We start from the raw sequence: 22,708 nt of genomic DNA on the forward strand, positions 1-22,708 counted from the left end.
GGTATGTCTCTTTTATTTTCATCTTGTTGTAGATTCTAAGTTTGTTAACAAACTGGTTTGGGAGGAAATTAATGTAACTTGGCTAAAGTGAATGACAAAATTTCCTTGAGTTGCACCATCCCCTCTAGACAAGAAGCCACAGACCAATGTGACAACATTCAAGGATCAGTAATTTCCATTAGTCCATGCTCTATTTCACTTCTTCTAGAAGAGACCTAATCCTAACAAATAATGCTTAAAAACTTTCAGATATAATTTTGAAAAGCACCTGAGACTTCAAAGTTCTTGGGGAATAACTGATCCTCAGAACAAGAACTAAACATTTCAATTGCCTTACAGAAAGTTTTTAGAAGTATTTCAGCTCCTAGAGATGCAGAGAGTGCCTGAACAGGCTCTCCAGAAGCACATCTTGACATGAAGACATCAGGAAGTGGATCAATCTCTTGTTTTTCAAGTTTGTGCATCACAAATTTCTCACGCTGCTCAAGAAAAGACATTTCCAGGATTTTATTCAGCCTGTCCTTCAGCAGGTAGGACAATGTAAGCTTTGGAAGTGTTTACCTTTGCTGCCAATCCCAGGGGGAGCCTAGATGTCCAACTTTGGTTAGGCTCTTACCTTTCAAACACTTAACCAATGCTTGATGACATGGTTCTGACTATAGGCAATTTAGAATAAAAGTGACAATGTGCTTATTTGCATTTTTGGCCACCTGAAATCAGTTTTAAAACTGGACTTTCATTCTTGAGCTGATTCAGATACTTGAAAGAATATTTTCAGAAGTCATGTTCCAGTTTTTATGGTAAAAACTTATTCAGAATTAAAAGGAGTCAGTATTTTTTAGCCATTTGAAAGGTAATTAGACACTGAGTAATTTTTCATATAAAAGTGGTGAAAGCAAAGACACTGCAAATATTTTCCTTCACACAGTTTACTACGTGGAGAAAAACTGCATTTTGTGTTTCTTCAACAAAGTGCTCCTAATCAGAGTTCCCTTACAGAGTCAAAAGATGCAATGGCTGAGAGTCTTGAAGAAAGAATAAATAAAGGGCATATTGATTGAAAGTTGATGTTCTCATAAATAAATTGAGAAATCTGTATTTATTGCTCATATTTCAAAGCTGTCTTACAGAGCAGGGGAAAGCTGTGTGTGTTTCAGCACACTCATATTCTGTGAGCAACCTCCTGGTGTTAGAAAGTGCACAGCTTTTGAGATAGGACTAATCTGAATTCTCAAATTCAGGTCCTGCAGTGGCCAAAGCAACCTCTGCCCCACGCCTTGGGCTCGTGTTAGTTCTTCCTTTCCAGGGTTAATCATTAGTAACAAGGTGATTTATCCACAGCAGAACACTTCTGTGTGTTGAATTTATGGCATTGGGGGAATGGCTTCTCATTCAGCCGCAGGAACAGATTGGTAGCAGCTCTCTGTTACATAAGGGATTGTCTTCCAGATGGAAATCACTGGGGTTTCACAAACAGCTCACCAGCAAGGCAGAAGGTTTATTCTGTTTCATGATATTTGTGAAGAATTGTTTGAGCTTGAGACTTTAAATCAGGAACATGCACAAAAATCAGTCACCTGGGAACAGGGTGAGTACAGTTTCTGTATCACTGGGACAGGCAGAGGCATATAAATTTCAAGACACTGATAAACCAAAGGATGTGTAACCCCTCTACTTTTCTAGGCTAAAGTGTCCTGGTTCATGTCAGGGCATTTGGAACAGGATGATCTTTTATGTCTCTTCCAAACCAGGCCATTCTAGGTCTAGGATTATATTCTGATTCTATGCTATGTTTTGTCTGAGTACTGACTGATGATCCTCTAAAACACACTGGAAAATCACTTACATGCACCTGAGATATTCCAAATATGCTCGAAACAAAGGGAAACTAAATTAATGAAAGGACTCCACTGGTCATGAGGTGAAGTTTGTCATGTGTTCTGTAATACAACAAACACTGCTGTTGGAAGATATATTAGTGCTTAAAAATGAACAAAGCAGGACACTTTGATTTCACCAGTTATGTTCCTCCATGAAGTGATACAGATTATAAACAATGACTGAAAGTGCCTCTAACCCCATGAAACAAATTAATTCATCTGTTCCTTCAGCTGTGTTTCTGTGTGTTGAGGAGAAGCAACATCATAGTTAGTGTGAGTTAGAATTAATTAGCAGTGTTATGAGAAAGATCAGGGGAATTTAACATTAAAAGATGAAGAGCATGACTAGGGTAGAAGGTTAGAAAAATAAAATGGTTGCTTGGACACAGAAATCATGTGGCTACTCTTTAATTACATCAGAACTACAGAGGGCTTTCCAGTAAGACCACAGAACTACATAAATAATACATCCTTATCAGCACAGAATGATAATTAACAGATTTATGCATAATTCCAGTTCTGCAACTCAGAAAGAAAGAACAAAAAAAGTACAATCACAATGCAGTTGTTAATGAGACCCTGATAATGCAAGACCTGTCCCCAAACTGTCTTTATGTGCTGGGACTTGCTCAGTAGGATTATTCAGAGTATTTCTGCAGGAGGGAACTGGGGCAATAAGTGCTGCTGCCTATTCTCTGTGCTGACTGATATCTGCCCAAAGAAACCCCCAAAAACACAAAAACAAAAACACCCCCCAAAAAATCACCAGCTTTGCAGTCACAGATAGCTGGAATGTTTTTATATCTCACTGAATTTATTGACCATCAGCAGCCTACAGGGCACACCAGTGAAGTGATAATGGAACCTGCCTTTATCAGAGTTTAAAAGGCTTCAGTATTCAGCTAAGTGGAAGGTGGTAAAAGATTTTCCAATGACAACTGAAAAACTTTTCAATGAAGTGGTTGTCCAAAAAGATGGTTTTAATCATCTTTTCAGGTGAGATGGTACCATGTATTTTAAATTTCAGATGAGACATACAATGAGACATACAAAATCCTCTAAAGAAAGCAGGACTTTACAGATGCCTTCCTTATCTGGACTAGTACCTTTTAATTCCTTTGCATTCAAAATTTTGCACTATAAAAACACCTCACCCTTTGGGAACTTCAGTGAGAATGGATGAAACACTACTTACACAAGTTATGCTTTCAGGCTCAAAGCTGTACAAATGTTAAAGACATTTTAAATAATTTCACCAATTCGATAGATTGTCTGTCAAGTAGCCAGGGTGATCACTGTTTTCTTCTTCCACTGTAAGACAAGACACAATGGGAAGAAATCAATTGTAGATAAAGGAAAGTTCAGCCAGCCAAAGTTTTCAGCTTTCAGATGTGCCTCAGGCACAGATTCAGTGCAGTGTGACTGCGCAGCTAAGAGAGGCAACATCTCTAAAAACCATCATGTCTTCTCTCATTTTTAATTGTGCGAATTTTTCTGTTTGAGAAAGAACAAAAATACAAACCATGTCCAGAGAAGTAAGTTAGCACATGGCAAAGAATTTTATGCTAAAGAAAATAAAGGAATTGTTCTTCATTTGAGCATTGCCCTCCATCAACTTAAAATCAGCTGATCTGAAAGTGCATGGCTTACCCAAGTTTAACTGGTTATTTCCTACCACAGTGATGGAAATTTTATTCTACATAATTTTTCTCAAACAAGCTGTCAGTTCTGCTTATCTCTCTCAGATATTTCACCCTTTTTCCTCAGTTGCTGTCCATCTCCCCTCCGATAGCAACAGCAGGCAGGAAAATACCACTAAAATTCGTAAAAATCCACTTTCAGAGGATTTTGTGGGCAGACAAATGACACCTTCACTGATTTAACTTTAGAAGTGCTCATATATTTTGTCCTAAGCACCATTTCCAAATAAAATAAAAAAAAAAAAAATAAAAAAAATAAAAAAAAAAAAAAGAGAGAGAGAGAGAAAAGTCTGTGGTAGCTGAAGAGGTGAGAGGTTTAAGGACATGGAGAGCAAAGGTCTCAGCCCAGTGATGTGAAACCAACAGTTCCTCTCCTGGGGTTCACATGGATTCTTTTAAACCTTTGCACCAAATGCAGTGGAAGAATAAAATTTTCACAAGCAAACAATATTCTGTAGAAAAAGTAATGCCAGTAAAGATTTGGGTTGGAAAATTCAATTAAAAAATAGCCATTTCCTTGAATCCAAACCAGTAAAACATCTGAAGAGAAAATTAAAAGCAGAATATACAAATATTTACCTGCTATAATTATGTGGCTCATGTTGTAATCTGTGTAAATGTAAACTCCAACACAGGGTGCTCTGTTGAACAGTATCTCAGTTCAAAACACTTTTATATTAAAAAGACCTTGTAGATTAATTACCTAAATTGCTAGTAAATGAAATACTGAAAAACCTTTTTTAAAAAGTCAGAGTAAGACAAAACGGGCATTTACCTTCTTGTGCATTCTGTAAGGAAGTAAGGAACAGTGCAGCAGCTTCAGAAAGAGATAAGGGATTTGTGTTTTGGCTGCGTGTTTCTAGAATGAAAAAATCAGAGGTGCATGGTTTGGTAGTGTCTTATGGCATTTCTTTACTTTGTTCTTTGCTTTTTTATTATTTCTATAACTAGAGACTCAAAGACAAGAAAATATTGTCTCCTTCACTCTGTAACATTGTCTGCTCAAAACCAGCCTGATAATTAACACAAGAGACATCAGCAATCTTTTTAAAAGGGAGGTTATTTCAAAGTCCCTCAGAAGGTAAAAAGAACATTTTCCTTTTTTCTAAGTCCCTAACTTTTCTACAACATTCTGTTCCCTCCAGAAACATTGCCTCGTGTGGATTGATGTTGCCTGCTCCTGTTATTTGTCGTTTCAGCACAATGAATAGCTTGATTGGATTTTTTTTTCCCCAGAGCAAAAAGAAAGTCAAAAGCACTGATAAAAATCCCACTTAGCAGTCAGGTCAGTCTGGAAATTATGTAAATGAAATCACACAGGTGCACCAGAGAGAAAAGTCAGTCTTTATCATGTACAGGTTGGAATGAAAGGGCTAAAAAAGGGGGTTTAGTTGTTTCCTTGGCTGTGATTCCAGGAAAACAAATCCCCTCCTGTTTCCAGGGACTGCTCCCATAACCCGGGGAAGGTGGATGGGCTCCACACCCCTGTGATGCTGGACTCACCAAGCTGCACTCTGTCATACAAGTCCTTCCTCTGGCTCTCATCTGCGATGAAGCGACGTCCCTCTACAAAAGCAGTGGGACAAGGGTGAAAACAACCCCCTAATTCCTACTCCATACTCCCTAAAGGACTCTTTTTAATTTTTTATATGGTCAAGAACCTTCAATCTCTTTGCTGGACTATAAAGTCTTGTCTTTAAAATTGTATTTCTATTTAAACAAAGGAAAAAACCACCCCAAATCCCAAACTATTTTATCCCAAAATAAAATCACATTGCTTCCTGTGCATCAATAGGAATGATAAAAAGCTCACTTGGGAAATAACAAAATGCATTATTCAGTTGGAAGAATTTTTAAAAAAAGAACAAAAAGGGTCAAAGTCTTCACTTTTATGACTAGAAATAATGTATTAATATGACAAGAACTTTCATTTATATTTACAGTTGCTTGGAGCTCATACTTATTTTGTGTTGCAATCATTTATATTGTCTCCCTTCTGCATTTCTCTCAGGATTATGACCTTCTTTTTTTCTCTAATTTACAGGGAGCTTTTTTCTTCCTTTCTTAATACCTGCCCTCCCTGATACCTTTTCATTTTAAGTCAACAATTCAGAATACAATTTTTCGTATTAATATTTCTGTTAAATTTGATAATTTAGATCAAAGGACAAAATCTCTAACTAAGTACAGAATCAGAGAATATTCTGAGTGGGAAGGACCCACAAGGACCGTTGAGTCTAATTTTGAAGTGAATGGCCTGTAAAGGGACCAAAGGTGTGACCATGACATAATTAGCACCATGCAATTAGCACATCCTCCCTGCAAGCCTCAAAACTTCTACCTCCACAGCATCCTCAGGATCTCCCACTTGCCTGGAACCAAGGAATAATCCAGGGGTGGAGAAAATCATCTCAAAATGGAAAGAGCTCAGGACTTACGTGCACCCTTCAAATAGAGCATGGCCTGAGGAGTCCAGTTTCTCCTTTGGAAATGAGCCTTTATGCAAAAAAAAGGAAAAAAAAAAAAAAAAAGGAAAAAAAAAAAAGGAAAAAATAAAAAAAGAAAAGAAAAGAAAAGAGATATGTCAACATTCCAACATTCCGTGCAAATATTTAATGGCACCAGGCTCTGAGTTTCACAAGCTCCAGCCTGAGCTCACCTGAGGGGCACTCCAGGAGAAGGCGATGAAGGACGCTGCCAGGAACAGGGCCAGGGCAGATGCCGTGAGCTTATGCAGCCCCTGTGCACAACAGAGAACCACAAGGTGCAGGAAAAGTCTTTCACATCTGCACATCCTCTCAGCTTCACATCTCAATGTGAGAGTGTTCCCAGCTGCTGCCTTGTCCCTGTCTTGCTGCCAAACCTCCTCTTGCTCAGAAGGTGTTTCAGGGCACACTGATCTCATCAGAGGACTAATGTTAAATAGAACTTTATGTTTTTACTCAAATCCATTCCATCCTGGTGAGACTGCCACCAAGGTGAGCACCTTTTTGTGCTCCTATTTACAAGAACATCAGGTCCTCCAGAAACAAGAGTAATGTACAAACTAACGAGTAAAAGTGGTATAAAATCTACCTTGATTTTACCAAACTGTAGACAACAAGCAAATGTAGGGGGCTTGTCATTCCAAACAAACAAACCAACCAGAAGACAAAATCTCTACTTCCTCAGGTTACAAACAAAGGAAAAAATGTTTTAAATTTAGCATCCTATCAATGTCAATCATGATTAACACAAGTCACAAGACAGGGTTTTTTTCGATTCTTGGGGTTTGTTCACTGATGCAGCACATGCAAATGGAAGCATTGGGCATGAATCCTCTGTGCACAAGTTGCACCTCTGCTCGTTCATACAGACCATGTTGTTATTCATGTATTGATAAGAGTGATGGGCACCAGAGCATCTAACTTTGTGTTTCATCCTGGGTTTGAGAGGTTGTGCTATTGGGGTTTTTCAACGCAGTTGTTTAAAATACACATAAAATATCTATATGTACATTTCTTTCAGGTTATTTTAAGGAAAATTTCTTAAGTCCCCATGCAGAAATATTGCACTCACAAATAAAGCATTAAAAACCAAATGTTTGCTGCACACCAAAATTTTCTCACTTACCTTCATACTTATCTCAGTGACAAACCTTCAGTCTTCTCTCCTTGGGATGATGTGTCACAAGATCTCCTTCCTACATGTCCAGGAGTCCCTTTTTAAATCTTCAGAGTGGAGGTGCCCTCCCCTTCCGTGGCGGGGCAGAGGAGTCTGAAGTGATCTCTTGTCAGCCCTGTAGATGGAGAAGCAGAAGCTCTGATGACTCCTGAGGGAAACCTGCAGCCTTGCAGGATGTCCTGATTGAAATGATTGAAAGATGGATGCACTTGGAGATGCACCCCATTAACCAGGTGAACACCTCCTGAATACATCAGCATCAGCCCTTTGTGTTTGCAATGCATCACCTTCCTGCTGGATGATCAATATTCACAGCCAGAGTGGGTATTAATATGGATGGTGAGAGTTTACCCAGGATAATCTACGCTATATCAGATTAATATCCACTGTGGGAGCTGGAAAAGCTGGTAGATTACTTGCCAGCATCAAGAAAAAAGTGACTTACCCAGTGTCACTAGGTTGAGGTTATTCCTTTCATACATTCAGAGGATGTAGTCTATGGTTTGATTCTCTAATGATCTTTTGTATCTGGTTTTCTTACACACAAGTAAAAGTACAAAGCTCAACAACAACAACAAAAAGACCAAAAATACCCAATAAACCCTGAAGTCCTCATAGTCAGAAACACTTTTCTGTCTCATGGATTGGCTGGAGTAAAAGCCCAGATGGGCTTGGATAGGTCAAACAGTGGAGCAGTGAACAGAAAAAAAGGAAGGGATCAGGGAAATCATTTCCATGAGCTACTTCTGGGTGATTGTGGTGCTCATTGCAGCCATGGAGAGTGGGTTTGGTCCTCAGGAAAAGAGTTAATCATGCTTGATGCCTGGCCTTGCTTGCTCTGTAGCCAGAGTTTTCATCTCTCCTCCTGCACTTTTTCCTTTGTAAACCTGATGGAAGCAGAAGGAGAAGCAAAGCAAACAAGGAGGCAGAAATTTGCTGATTGGAAGCTTGACCAATGGAAAGTTTACTGCAGCAGCCTCATGAACAGGGCCAGCCCATGGTGTGACAAAAATCCAGGTCAGGCCATGTGTGTGACAAGCACTGGCTCATGGATGTGGAGTCCAGGGAGGAATGTGCAGAGAGGCACTGCTGCTGCTCCCTCTGAGCTCCTCCCTGGCATTGTGGGTCTGTGGATGCTGCTCCAAAGCACGATTGACTGAAGGTGTAATTGCTGCCCAGCTTTTGGGGGATATCACTCTGTTCCCTGCTCATGGCACACAGAATTGCTCACTGAATATACAGAATTGCCATCAGCTGCAGCTTGTGCTGGTTTGGAGGCAAAAAAAAAGAGGGAAGTTCAGGTTTTGGTCTCAAGCAGCTCCTGTTAGAGCTCTATCCTTTTTAAAAGGCCATGCCCTCATGAATCCTAGCCAGCAGAAGGGATTCTACTTGCATCTACTTCACTGTGAATTTATTTTCCCTGCTGTTTTCTCTGTGCTCTGACAGATCAGACACATTTCTTGATGATGCTTAACTCTTAGCCTTAGAAGAAGGCTGTGCATTTCATCCAGGAGACATTTAACACGCAGAGGCTTGGAAAAGGTAAAGCTACTCCCCTGTTCCCTTCTGGGGTGACTTTAGATCTTCGTGTTATGCACAGACCACAGGGTTAGAATCAAAACCTTCAGCTGAGCCTGTGAAAATTAACCCCCTGCCTTTGGGATTGGGCAGTGTGAAGTATCTCTTCAGGATCGTTCTTGTGACAGGAGAACTAAAATGTGTCTGGCTGAAAATAAAACCTGCTTTTCCTGCCACTGGAATAAGACAAGATAACACAAAAGAAATGGGGGGACAACCAGCTCAGCCTCTTCTGTTGCAGCTGGGGAGAGGAGCAGGAGAATGGGAGGCATGGAGAAAGATGTTACCACGCTATAGGAAAACAGCTTCAGTTTTTCTTGTCTTTTGACCATTTTGCAAAATCTGAGTGACGATGACCTGGTGTTGCTGGAGTGTCAGTCTGTCTCCCCAACCTGGCTATATTCTGAGTCCCACTGGAATCCCTGTAGAGACTGGGGCTTGTTTGGCTGCCTGGAGGGCAGCAGGGAGCTGAACTGAGCAGATCAAAATCTGAACTGCCTTGTTGGGGGGGGGTTGGTTTGTTTTATTTTATTATTATTTTCAAAAGGTTTTTATTTTTCCCTGAAATTGTCTGTGCCTTTGTGACTCATGGCTCTAAATCCATTTATTTTTTACATTGACTAGTGACTGCAAGTTGCTTCGGTTTTCAAACAAAAGTGTATTTCAGAACCATCTCCTTGGAAATCTGTAAGGAGTCTGCATGCAGAAGGAAGAACCCCAGGTTTTCAATTTTACTTCAGGGATCAAAATTTAAAAGACAGCTTCTCCCTTCAAAGCTTTTTTTTTGCCATGATTCTATGAGAAAGAGGACATCTCACCCTTCCCAGAAATCCAACCACTTCTAGGATGGTGCATGGGACACGGTTTATTTGCAAACAGGGACAGGAGGTGAGGTTTTGGGAAGGCATAGCAGCTACTGAGAGTGTTTGCATTCACAAAAGAACTGTGGCTGTGTGTGGGCACATGTGAGCTGGTACTCTTGAAGAAGGAAGCAGCCTATAATTGGGTTATGGATCATAACACACAAAAAAACTGTGGCACTTTGGGATGATGAGCTGTGCACCAAACACTCGTTGTCAGTGCTGCCATTTCTCAGCTGATTCACCTGGAGGAGGCAGTGGCTCTGGCATGTAATCAATACCCTGAGTGAGAAAAGTGGAGGGAAGCTTGCTATAGCAGCAGGACCCCTTATTAGAAAGAACATAACCTATTCTTGTTCTTCGAGATGATCTAAAGGGCACAGGCTGCATATCCTGATGCTGTAAGTGATAAAAAGCTAATTTCTGGCATTGAAGTTCTGAGGTGAGGGAAAACATTCTTGTGTGCTGGAGTTTTAACCAGTGGGGTCAAACTTACCTCACTGATTAACGTCACGACCATGCCCTTTCCCAAATATTTCCCCGGAAATATAGGATATAGTCATTGTGCCTGTGTATTTTTAACTGCTGGTAAGGACACCAGTGATCCATGGCTTGCTCCTGAGAAAAAGGTGCAGCTGTCGTGTGTGTAGGTGGTCAGGGGGTACGTCAGCAAACACTGGGGCTGTCAAGGTATAAATCTCCAGAACTTATGACCTTTGCTTTCTGCTTCTTCTCATCTCCTTTGGGTTTTTTTTCCTGTTAGTTTGGTAACTCTCTGAGAATGCATCCCACTTCTGTCTGGCACCTGAGCAGCACCTAGCACGGTGTACTTCTGGCTCCTACATGTTCTAAAAGGCTCTGTGAAATGTCACGGCAGAGCCTGCAAAGAAGGAAATTACAAAGCATTTTGCATTTCGTTTGCAGTAAGTTGCACAGTAAGGCAAGCTTTCGACCAGTAGCAAGGTCAAATATAGATTGCCCTGGAAGGATGTTGATTTGTTATCAATGGAGAAACTCAGAGAATAGATTAGAAACCCCTTTTTTAGGGCTCATGGCCCAACAGATCCTGCCCAGACACATGGTTATGAACCGTATGACCTCTTAATATCTTCCTCTTGGGCTGGTTTTTCATGTTTCTGTGACCTTTCAAAGCTGACTCTGGACTTTAACCCCACATATCCCTCTCAGACTAGAGGGAAGTTTGTGTACAAGCTCCGTATTTGCCCTGTAAAACCTACTGACCAAAACAACACTATCTGCAATCCATCAATACATTTTATGCCACATAAATATGTTTTTCAGTGTTATTTTCATAACAGACCTTAACTTAAAGAACCATAGAATAGTTTGGGTTGGAAGACACCTTTAAAAGTCATCTACTCCACTCCTCTACAACAAGTAGGGATGCCTTCAGCTTCTCTGGGAAGGTGAATTTTCCTGGTGCAGCTCTGAAGGGAAGAGATTCTCTCTGGTGTAAACCACGTGCATGACAAGAGAGGCACCAGCTGCTGGCCCAAATTTATTTAATTACTCTATTGCACATTCAGCACCACAATTAGTCTGTGTGATAGCATTGGGTTAAAATGTTTCTAAACTCATGAGAATTGTATACAATAGATTCAGGGGGGTGGAAAGAGAGGTTGGGCCTGGCAGGCCCTGGGAAAGGGAGCCAAGCCTGGGTAGGCCCTGGGAACAAATTGTCTTTACTGGATCATGTGATACTGCACCTGCATAATCATTATATGATAAATGATATGATTGTTAGATGTGATGATTGTTTGGTAAGTGAATATAATTATTGTTTAATTGTAACAAGAAACATGAGAAAATACGTTTTGGGGGCCTGATGAAAATGACAAGAATTCATGCTTGGATAAGATCAATGTGTACAATAGAAGAATATAGGTTTAATAATTAATATGTGGTTACATAACAAAAAGGGTATAAAAACATGTCCATCTCAAATCCATGTCAGAGTCAGATTTGGGTCTGCACTCCTGATTCCCAGAGCTCTTCAATAAAAGTACCTGCATATAATCATATTTCATGATTATGTATTTCTGAACGCTAACATGTGGATGCGTTTCAAGCACTGCAGGTTTGCTGGAGAAGCTTTTTGTGTTTTCTCTCAACAGTATGAGAAGAATTGTGCTAAAAACTACTCGAGGTAGAGAACAAAGTGCAGAAAATCCAGTCTGTCAGAGGTCGTGTAAATGCCTCACACAAGAGGGGTAACAGGGACTTTGTTGAGGATTAATGTGTGAGCAGTGCTGCAGCCAGGTCTGGGTTCTACTGTTCTCACAAGTGTGTTTGTGAAAGAGAAGCAGGTTCAAGGGATAACTATAGGTAAAATTTAAATATATTATGTGAGGGGTGTTTGAAAGCATCAGGAGAGAGTAGAAATCCACAAATTTTTGAAAGGTGTAAGTGACTCAGGAAGAGGTGTTACTTCTGAAGTTCAGTGAACCACAGGATGGCACACCAATTTTTTTTTTCCCAGCAATGGACAAATCTGAAGCAAACACGAGGTGACAAGACCAGCTGAAAAGCAGTTTTCTCCAGTTTGCAGGCTGGAAAGGAGATGTGGCCTCCTAAGCATGGACATTTACAAGGTACTTTAGCAGGAGCCATAGAGCTCTTCAGACAGGCAGGCTCTACTGCACGTCTTGATAATGTAATACAAAAAAGAGGTTTTAGTGAAGGGTCCTAATGACAATTTTTTTTCACAGAACCAAGGGCAGAGCTGACAGTTAACAGAGATACTATTTAATACTCTATCAGCTCAAGAGACTTCAACACTTCCTTCCTTTCAAAAGTGGTGAGAGTGATGAAAAGTACAGTTCCCAGATTCCCTGTTCTAACTCTCAGAAATTAGAAGAGATCTGCTTTTTCTTGAAATTCTGCTGTAGGTGGGAAAAGCAGGAAAGAACTGCTAATAGAAATGAGAAACATCTCAGGAACCAAAGTTTTGACACGGCAATAACCTATATCACAATATTCCTTGCTGTTTTAAACAATAATTAGAACAGCAGGGAGACTTCAAGTTGCACTGAAATTACAGGCAATTAATCTAGGAGGATTAGGAGAGACCAGAGGGGGGGAAAAAAAAGTACAAAGGCCAGGAAGCAGGAGCCTGATGCGGGATTAGAACCTGGTTGCAGCTGGTAGTGCCTCTCAGCTGAGTGCTGAGTGGCAACAACTGTGCCTTGTGAAGATGATTTTCCAGCAGAAGAGCTCTCTGCTCATTTAAACGCTGAATTTCAGGCAGCTACTACTCTTCAGAGGAGCAGCTAGAGTAGCCCTGCTGTCTCCTTCAGAGAAGTTTTTTTTCCACATGCTAGTGTGAGTATATTTTGAGTGTGAGGCTGTGGTTTTCTGTTTGTTTTTTACTGGTATGTTACAGAAAAAATCAAATACCCTTTAAGAAAGTATTACTTATATGTGCTTGAAGGCTCTTATGCACTTAAAGAACAATCCTAAACCTACTTGCAGTGGTGTTTAAATTTTAATTTAAAGGTAATTGATCTATCTCTTTAGAGATAATTCACCTGTAATAATGCATCTCTAATTTGAAAGACTGCTTCCACTGCCTGGCATTTATTTGAGGATTAAATCTTTTAAGAGAGACAGACATAAAAAAATAGTCTCTTCTCTAAAATTGCTCTATGCTTCTTTTTAGTGTTTTTTTTTTTTTTTTTTTTTTGGTTATTCCTGTGGCTAAGGACATGTTCATTAGAGTAAATGTTACTTTGTAGAAATATTAGAGAAATAAACATAAAGATCATCCCTCTGCTTATATAAAACTAAGTTCCTGCCATGCAGGCAGCTTGTAATAAACCCATTTAAATGAAACACTGAGTATTTATGTTTATTATAATCTAGATTAATAAATACTTGTGTATAATTTTATTCCTTTCTTCAAAAGATTATATGAGTGTTAAGTGCTGGTGAAGCCTGCTGCTGTTTTGGGGGAAAAGAATTAATTTTTCTAAATAAAAAAAATCACTTAAAATCTGATTCTTGGGAGTTTTACCCAGCTTCATTTGGTAAGTTATTATTATTTAATACTATGGCTCCATAATCCCGATGTCACTTCCAAATGGAATTGTTTCCTCTCTTGTTTCTTCCCGATGACAAAGATGAGCCACACTGGGGATGCCTGAGGGCATCCCCCAGTGAACATTCTTGGTGCTGGTGCTGCAGCAGGAGCTGCTTTGGAGGCTTGAGAAGCTGTGGGTGTCCCTTGGAAGCTCCCAGCTGATCAGCTCAGGTGGCTGCAATGTGCAGGGTAGAGGTGGATACCTCAGTGAGAATCAGGATTTAATCCTGCAAAATGAACCTCCCATGCCTTAGTCACATGCAAACGTGCCTATCTTGTAGGAAATGCTTTCTTAAATGTTGCCTGGGAGAATAGATAACAAAAATACACATGGGATGAGGTGCCTTGTAGGGCATATTTCTTGTGCAATTCCCAGTGTGGCATCATGACAGCTGTGCCTGATTAGCTCAAGAAACACTGGGGTTTTGAGGTTTTTTGTTCTTGTAGGCTCACAGAAATGCTGAAACTCTTGTTGGTCTCACTTTTTCTGCCCTACCCCTGCCACCCTCAGTATAATTAAAGTGCTTCCTTTAATTTAAGAAGTCCTATGCTAATTTGCAGAGTATTCTTCAGTATTTATTTTCATTCTCCCTCACCTCTCTGCCATGGTTATGGTATCTAAGCAGTGAGATTTCAGGAAGTATTTCTGTCTTTCTTCCCCAACTTTTCCACATCAATTTCTAGTTCTCTGGGCAACAAAATGTCCTGGGAGAAGGTTTCTGTCACAGCTGGGAAGTGGAACAAGAGTTTTCAAACTCCTGGATGCCAAAGCTCCAAGCTGTCTGCTGAATGGAAAAAGTGGCATAAATATGTGTGTGTTGATCACCCTGACTCTTGTGTCTTGTACCTATTCTTTCCAGATATTTGGCAGGAGAAGGGAAATGGCGAAATGTTTGGAAAGTGGAGCTAAAAAACGGCACCACAACCCAGTGGCCAGCATCTGCAGGAAGATCAAGTCCATCCAAATGATGGACCAAGTCTCCAACCCGGCTTTGCAGATACCAAAATTTCAGTCCCGGAACTTCGACAGCCCACAGTGCAATACTAAAAAAAATCTGGAAGAAATACTGAAAGGGAGAACCTGCAGAAGCTGGGAAAGTACCTTTTCACCCTTGGTCAGCCCTGGCAGTGACAGCATTTTCTCTGCAAACTCACCCGGTCTCGGGGCCACCTCTGACTCCTACGGTGAAAATGCCACCTTTTCAATCCCTAAAAGCAGTGAGAGACCCAGCAGCTCATGGATGCCTCCCTATCCCATGGAGAACTCTTCTCCATACTGCTTTAGGCCCAGGGAGGCCAATGCCCAGAACAAACCATGTGCTTCAGAAAATGCTGAGCCTAAAGACGTGCGGCCCAAGCAGAAGCATCTGACATCAAGTCCAAATGTATATTTCTTCACATCTGAAAAAAAGGCACAAAGTGCTGTGGTCCAACCTCTGATGCCAAAAACATTTCCTTCAAGTGAAAGAGGTAAAAATCCTGAAGAAAAACATCCCCTAGTTCAGAATCCTACATGTCTGAACATTGAGCCTATGTAGATGGCATTTATTTACCCCTTAAACTAGTAGCAACACATTTTAGTAGCACTCAAATCTTGCAAGACAGCAAAAAGACTTGAGGCAAATCTTAAATTTTCTCTAAAAATATTAATGTGATTGTAATATTATGTGTAATATTGCTGTGTTAATATTATATGTGATATTGTATTAATGTGTAAAAAATGAGTAATTAATAAGGCAAAAACTTATTCCAATTTGCCAATTCATTTTTGGTTTGAGAGATAAAGATTTTTTTTTAATGGTTTAAGAGATTGAGACTACTATTTGGCTAGTGTTATAGCAATTTTTTAATAGCTAGCTATTAATTTAGCCTATGATTTGTCTACCAGACTGATTTTGAAGATACCTGAATTTGGGTGTTGCTCTTAGTTTGGGTTTTTTTTGTGGTTTTGAGGTTTTGTTTGTTTTAAGGGTTGTTTTCTTAATGAGTTAGCTCAACTCTAATAATTTCTCTACAATATATCTGGAGGGAGAGGGAAGAAATATCTGGCCTCTTGAAATGTTCTGTTTCATATGTTTACTCCATAGAAAGAATAACCCAGTTTTTCCAAAAATACATGTATAAAAGTAGATGCATGGACTACTTTCCAGCTCAGAGGCTCCAGCTATGACCAGTTCCTGCTGTTGTTTAGCAGTAAAAGCTCTGTTTTTATTGCAGGAGAACCTGGTTGGTTGGTTTTATTGTTTCAGTCACCTGGAATGAAAGTTACCATGAGCAAATAAAGATGGGCAATAACAGTTTTACTTTTCCCAGGAGGCAGGAGGACTCTGGGGTACAAAGCTGACAGTAAGTACAACGTGAGCTTGATCTGTGAAGAGGACCTGCTGACCACCATCTTCTGTGCATGTGACATCCACCACACAGGTTTGCCAGGGTTTTTTCATTGCTCTGTTTTGTTCTCCTCTCAGAGTTCCAAGGTTCAGATTGTGTTATAGCCCCTGGGAGATGCCAGGCTCTGTGATGTGTAGGTGCCTGTGTTGTGCTAGATGCAGAACAAATGTGTAAATGCCTGTGCCTCTTCTGCACGGTGCCTGGCCCTTCCCTTGCTGATCTTTGCAGTGCTTTAGCACAGGGGAAAGAGGAGCAGTGCCTTTCTAGCAGTTACCCTTATTGCAAATGACCTTTTCATTCTTTCAGCCTTTATTCTGTTAGAAACTTGGGAAACTTCAGAGCAAGAGACAATTCCTCCCAGTTCCACCTCAGACATGACTAAAAGTGCTAGAACTGTGGAATGGTTTGGGTTGGAAGGGGCCTTAAAGATCACTAATTCCATCCCCCTGCCATGGGCAGGGACATCTTCCCCTGTCCCAGGTTTCTCAAAGCCCCATCCGGCCTCACCCTAAAGCAAAGATTAGTATCCTGTGTCAACATTTGTTCCTCTTAAACTGAAGTCCACAGAACTAGTAAACCGGATTTTTACACAGAAAAAAACCCATCGCTACAAAAACTACCTCAACCCAACAAAAACAGAGCTCCAAACTACTTTTCTTTTTCCAGATCACACTCTAACTATGGGAATCAGTTGCTTGTCTACAGCTCTTGAGGGCAATTGGCTACAGTGCAGTTCAGTAGTATGGCATTTTACAGGGTTTTTTTTTTTTTATGGTGCCTTGCCAGGCTTTGGAGTCTGACCCTTGTTTCTGCTTTAGGAAAAGTGGCAGTGTCCAAGATAATTGATTATCTGAGGCATACAACCAGCCAGGAGTCAGAGGACAGTGGTCTGGAAGAGCTGTGCAACATGCTTGACCCGGAGCACAAAGACATCTCCATGGACCTGGAAACGTATCACGCCGTCATGGGAGAGTGGATTGAAGACTGTAAGAGAAAATGGTAACAGCATTTTAATAAATCTATCTCACAAGTCTTCTGTGGAAACAGGAGATCATAAACCTCCCCTGTGGCTCTGGGAAGAAAGTGGTATTGGGATACCATGTCCACAACATTGGGTTTGGCTCAAGTTTTAGAGGTGTTGCAAAGTTGGTAAGCAGCCCAGTGTCCTGCTGGTTCTGTGACCCTTGATGCTGCCTTCTTTCAGGGAAGAAGGTGCTACTGAGGAATCATCAGCAAGCACAGAAGACCTGGAATTTCAAGCACCCAAGAACATCTCTGAAGGTGCAGAATGTTTTACTCTGTTTCTGTTCAGGAAAGCTCCACTTGCTTGCTCTGTAACGAAAACCCCCATCTCTTTCAGCCAAAAAGACACATGTCTGGATGAATGTTACATCAGGAAGCCTGGAGGCCTTTGGGGGTGATGTATCTAAAGGAGACATGTGAGTCCACTTAAGCAATCCTTTCTCAGAATATAGTACTCCTAGCTTTGAACCACTTGACAGAAATTCCAAGAATCTTTCTTTTGGAACGCCATCCTTGCAGATTTTAATGCTCACCACAGGCTGCAGGAGCTCTTGATGCCGTCTTCCTTACAGTTTCTGCTCAGACTTTAAATAAAACCAGTATTTGATATCTTGGTGCTTCTGGGTCCATTTGCCTTTTTAATCTGTGGTCAGATGTTTGTTGTATCTTTCCCTGTTTAAACTGGTTCCTTCCCTCCACCAAATTCTTAGTTGTCTGACAATAAGAAGACACTGTGTCCTGAAAATCTGGTCTTGGGTTTTGTTTGGGGTTGTTTTTCTTATGGTAGGGAGCTTGTTGAGGGTTTTTTTGTAGCAGTAGTAGCAATGTTTGTGATTTGGACTCTGTTAATGGCAAAGCACTTAACAAAGAGCAGAAGTTTCATTTGCAGTTTATGCCTGGTCAGAAGTCCAGCATCCGCTCTGTAATGCTTCCCTATAATTTCTCATGACTCAAAAGAATGATCCTCATTGAAATTTTGGTTGAAAGGATAAAGTGGGGGGTGGCTTGCGGGAAGAGACTCAGAAATTGCTGAGTGAATACAGAAGCATTGTTAGTGGCTCAAGAGGTGATTAGTAAAACCTTAAAGCACTCTCATGCAGACATCCAGCTGTGGCACTTTCTGACAGCCAACTCCAGTTGTAGGCAGCAGAAAAAGTGCTTAAAACCAAAACTTCTTGGTGCCCATTAAACTGGAGAACTGACTTGGAGGTGCTCCATTATCTCTGTGCAGAGCAAATGACTGGACACTGCAGCACTGCAAGTCCTCTGTGGGCTCTCCTCTCACCTCTAGTCAGTGCAGTAGGATGTTTTAAAAGTCTGAAGTAGATGAAATCACCTTTCCCACTCTTTCCTGGCTTTGTTACTGGGACAGGGAGACCTCGGACTTGATAACCTGCGTTGCTGACCTGCAGTACAACAACCAGAAGCTTCAGGAGGAGAACAGCAAGCTGAAGCTCACCCTGGAAGCTGTGGATGAGACCAACAGCAAGCTCCTGGCAGATAATGAGCATCTACACCAGCAATTAAAGAGGTGGGGGACCCTGATGGCACCAGGCCTGCCATGGGCAGAGCTGTCATCTTCCAGCCTTGCTTTCATGCTTTTCTCCTCACCATTGTTTCATCACAGTGGCTTTCCTGACTTTGTGCAATATCTGTAAGGTTTAGCCTTCTTGCCTTGCCCAGTTGTTCTGCCCTGTCCCTCCTGGTTCTTATAAAATCATTCATCTTGGAGCCAGGTTCCTGCAGCATGTGGTGGTGTGGGTGCACACAGGGAGAATCTCAGGCTAAAGCAAAAAAACAAACAAAACAACAATATAAAAAAGATGGCATAATATTACCAAGAGAAGAGCCAGGCACTGGAAGGCTTCCAATCCCAAACCACCTTCTTGTTGCCAAGCAGAAATGAGTGTTTAAAAGCTCTTTTGCTACTCATTTGATGGACTGAGGTGAGTGGTGACACTTGTTCAGCCTTTCTGTAGCCTGAGGCCATATCACTGCCATGAGTACAAGCCCATTTTTTGTTGTGTTCATCTGGCCTAATTAATTACACTGTGATATGGTGTGGTCAGCTGCCAAGCTTTCCCAGGGTTTTCAGGGGAGAATAAGGCAAGAGTCCTGCAGGGTGGCTGGCATGGGATGTGTGTGTCATGTGGGACCAGCTGCTCTGGGATGCTCTGCAGGATCAGGTCAGCTTGGAAAAGGGCCGTGCCTGTTGCTGTAATACATGGTTTGGGGTTTATCAGATTAGGGTAAGAAAATGGTGCGGAGCTCATCCTTGAATACTGAACTGAAGTGGTTTTCCCAGCTGTAAATCATGAAGTGTTGTAAGGGTAGCCTGATATATTTAACTGTAACAAGCTAAATTTTTAACATATTTAACATAACTTTGTTTGCATTCACCTGTCTTGGATGGGGTTTCATCCCTCACTGTAAGAGTGGAAGAGAGTGATAAATAGGAAGTAAAACCATGAGCTTTTGCTTCCTGGATAGAAATGATGGGCTTAAACTTGATTGTTGCTCTTCTGTTAAGTGTCTGTGCCAAATAATAAGTCCCTGGTGGCTTCTAAAAATACTCCATTTCCAGCCTTTCTAGACAACCAACATTAACTGGTTAAAGTTTCTCTGGATTTGCTTCCCCCGTGCAGCATCCAGCACTCTGTGTCGAAAGCCAAATCCCTGGAAGAAGAGCTGGAGGAAGCAAGGAACAACCTGAACCTGTCAGAAGAGAAGAGAGAGCAGATTCTTTGGCAGAACAAACAGCTAGTAGGTGCTCTTCCTCCTTGTTTGCCTTGTACAGCCCCTCACACCTTGCTGTGGCAGTGGTGTGGCTGCTCAGGCTGTTTAAATTCTGAAGTAAGAGCTCCTCTATACCTCCAGTGAAGGCTCCTGAGCTGAACCAGCTTCAGCTCTGCCCTTTTTGTGTGCTCTCTGAAACAAAGGGATTCAACACCACAGCTCTGGAGGTGTTTGTGGTCTGTTGCTTTTTGATTGTTGAACTTTACATGCTATAACCAACTCTTCTGTTTTTCTCTTTTTTCTATTATTTCTTTTCTTTTTTGGTTTTGTTGGGGTGTTTTTTTCCCCATAAACTTGATCAGCAAAAAGAAAATCAGTCTCTCAACATCAAAGTTACTTCTCTCCAGGAAGAGGTAAAATAAATCATGATTTGACATGTTCTTGCCTAGCTAAAATTTGCCATTAAGAAATGAAATGTTTGTCAGACTTTGAAGCCTTGCATGATAATTAGGTTATCAAAATATCTAACATTTTAAAAGGCTGGCTTGTCATAAAACTTTATATCTGGAGGTTGCACTGTGCTTCATATTTTCCACTTGCTGGGTGAGTAAGGATATGAGGTTAGGGATAAACTACTTCTCCCCCCTCCCACCACCTTTTTTTCCAAGATTTATAGGCAAATTCCATGTATTTCTGGTTCCCATAGCTATAGATACACAAACTCTACATTGAAACAATCTCCATCCAACACTTTATCATTTCATATTGTCTTCTGTTTTCCTCCCTTAGGATCCAAAGGAGGAATCTTGTATAGGGCTGTAACACTAAAAATACATAACAAAAATAATAAAAAAATGCAGTGGGTGGGTTCTCCACTCACAGACAGATCCACTGACACTGGCCAAGGACCTCCAGGAGTTTTTTAGGGAATGCAGCTCCATCAGTAGAGTATCCCTAGGCTTGTTTTATATTCAGAGAACAGTTGTTCATTCTTTTTTTTTACTACATCAGAGATTTTATTAAACCAGTTTTATCAGGTGATTAAATGTTTTAATGCTTGCTTACAGATTGTATTTCAGACTATTTAGGGGGAAATGGAGAAAACAGGCTAAATCAAACATAGTAAAGAAAAGAATCATAACATCAGTCTTTCTGCAAAGCTCCTTAGTCCAAATAGCTATTAAACCACATCTTTCTGGAAACAATTCTCATGCTGCAGGACTGACTTTTCTTTAGTTTTCCAGGTCTGGCAGTGGTTGTAAATCACATTTTGAGGGGTTTTCTCTTTTACCAGTGCTCTGGGTGGGAAAAGGAGCAGAAGCAGTTTTGGTGGGGCAAACACATGCAATGTATGTGCAAAAATGCTGGTACTGCTTGGGAGTAGGCAGCAGCTTGGGGGTGGAGATGTCATTTTTGCCTGGTTTCTTCAAGGAGAAGCTGTCAATCCATTCAGCTGTGCCTAAACACTCTGTGTCTTCTTTAGATTATTAGGAATAGCATGGACACCAACGGGCTGCAAAAGAAGATTTTGGAGCTGTCTAAAAACGCAGCACAGCTTCAAGTAAGCATTTCAAAGCTGAAAGGAATAAAAAGCCAACCAAGCCAAGGATTTTACTTGGGTCTAGTGAAGGGGGAATTTCTGCTACTGGAAGGCAAACAGCCTTGAACCTCTCTGTGTTCAAGGGCTGCAGTGAAATAGTAGTTTGGATAGTGTGACAGCTTTCACCAAGGATGTTGCTGTCTGGAGGATAAAAACTAGGCTGACAGAATAATCCAGTTTCATTCTTTCCTCCAAGTTAAGCTTTCTTTGGATACCTTTCCCTCAGTATTCAAGAAAATACATTAAGGTTATTTTTTGAGAGTTGCTGAAAATATTGACCTCGAAAAAAGGTGAACTGCAAGTTGAGAATGCTTTCACTCTTTGCTGGGTACAAGATCTGTCCTTTGAAACAAACACCACACAAGGTACTCAAAGAAGAGTTTGATTTTTCTAAGCAAGGAACATTGATGTTCTTTTTCCCTTTCTAGTAGGAACTGACTTTTATCATGGTCTGTACGGATGGCTGGGGGTTTTTTTGAATTTTTCATTTTTCAGATCCAAGCCCATATCTTTGAGAGCACTGTGGTGAATAAAGAGGCAAGCCTGATCCAGGTTAGTTGCTTTTACTTCATTACTGACTGAAAACCACACAATCACAGAATAACTTGTGTTGGAAGGGACCTTAATGGTACCTTGTTCCAACCCCCTGCCATGGGCAGGGACAGCTTCCACTGGCCCAGGTTCCAGGCCTGTGTTGATGGGATTATTTGTAAAAAGGCAAGGCAGTAGTATTCACTGTGGCACTTTTATTTCTACTCACACTGCAGAACCTGATGCTATAAATGGCTTCAAAGTAGGCGAGCTCTACTTCAGGACCTGGTTATGAGTCAGCATAATTAAAGGTTTCAGGATTTTTTTTTTTTTAAATCACAACCTATTAAAACAAACATGCTAACTTCAGACAAAATGTCCAAAAACTTCTGAGAGTTACTTCCTTCAGCAAGGACCTAGAGAAGTTCTTTCCCTTCATGTTTTTTGCTGTAATTCTTTGTGTCAAACTAGAAATTGTGACTTGGAGCCCAATGGAAAAGGGAATTTGTCCTTTTATTGCTGAGGTGTAATTATCTAGGCTTTGCTGAGGAGTGAGCATTTCTGATGTTTTGAAACATGCATTTTATACTAGAAAACAAAGATATGAGACCATACATACATGCTGGTGTTCTCTGGATTAATGAATT

At 40.9% G+C, this 22,708-nt stretch overlaps 2 protein-coding genes across 2 annotated transcripts in view; one reads left to right on the forward strand and one right to left on the reverse strand.

The window, feature by feature from the left end:
• Positions 1-118: 118 nt before the first annotated feature.
• SPX (spexin hormone) lies at positions 119-7,268 on the reverse strand. The gene is made up of 5 exons (XM_063395457.1): positions 6,240-7,268; positions 6,019-6,076; positions 5,084-5,146; positions 4,356-4,439; positions 119-3,191 (listed from the first exon to the last, which is right to left on the reverse strand). Exons 1-5 carry the CDS (start codon positions 6,483-6,485, stop codon positions 3,133-3,135), a joined length of 510 nt encoding a protein of 169 aa, XP_063251527.1. The 5' UTR covers positions 6,486-7,268; the 3' UTR covers positions 119-3,132.
• A 4,995-nt stretch (positions 7,269-12,263) lies between these two features.
• LOC134549655 (inositol 1,4,5-triphosphate receptor associated 2-like) overlaps positions 12,264-22,708 on the forward strand; it is a 36,506-nt gene continuing 26,061 nt past the window's right edge. Inside the window, exons 1-11 of the mRNA XM_063395459.1 lie at positions 12,264-12,293; positions 14,641-15,250; positions 16,094-16,204; positions 16,990-17,170; positions 17,376-17,452; positions 17,532-17,610; positions 18,567-18,725; positions 19,840-19,957; positions 20,293-20,343; positions 21,414-21,491; positions 22,026-22,082. Of these exons, the coding sequence (XP_063251529.1) occupies positions 12,279-12,293; positions 14,641-15,250; positions 16,094-16,204; positions 16,990-17,170; positions 17,376-17,452; positions 17,532-17,610; positions 18,567-18,725; positions 19,840-19,957; positions 20,293-20,343; positions 21,414-21,491; positions 22,026-22,082 (1,536 nt within the window). The 5' untranslated portion in view covers positions 12,264-12,278. The remainder of the gene's footprint in view (positions 12,294-14,640; positions 15,251-16,093; positions 16,205-16,989; positions 17,171-17,375; positions 17,453-17,531; positions 17,611-18,566; positions 18,726-19,839; positions 19,958-20,292; positions 20,344-21,413; positions 21,492-22,025; positions 22,083-22,708) is intronic.

This window comes from Prinia subflava, chromosome 4 (genome assembly GCF_021018805.1).
Source record: "Prinia subflava isolate CZ2003 ecotype Zambia chromosome 4, Cam_Psub_1.2, whole genome shotgun sequence".
Lineage (NCBI taxonomy): Eukaryota > Metazoa > Chordata > Aves > Passeriformes > Cisticolidae > Prinia > Prinia subflava.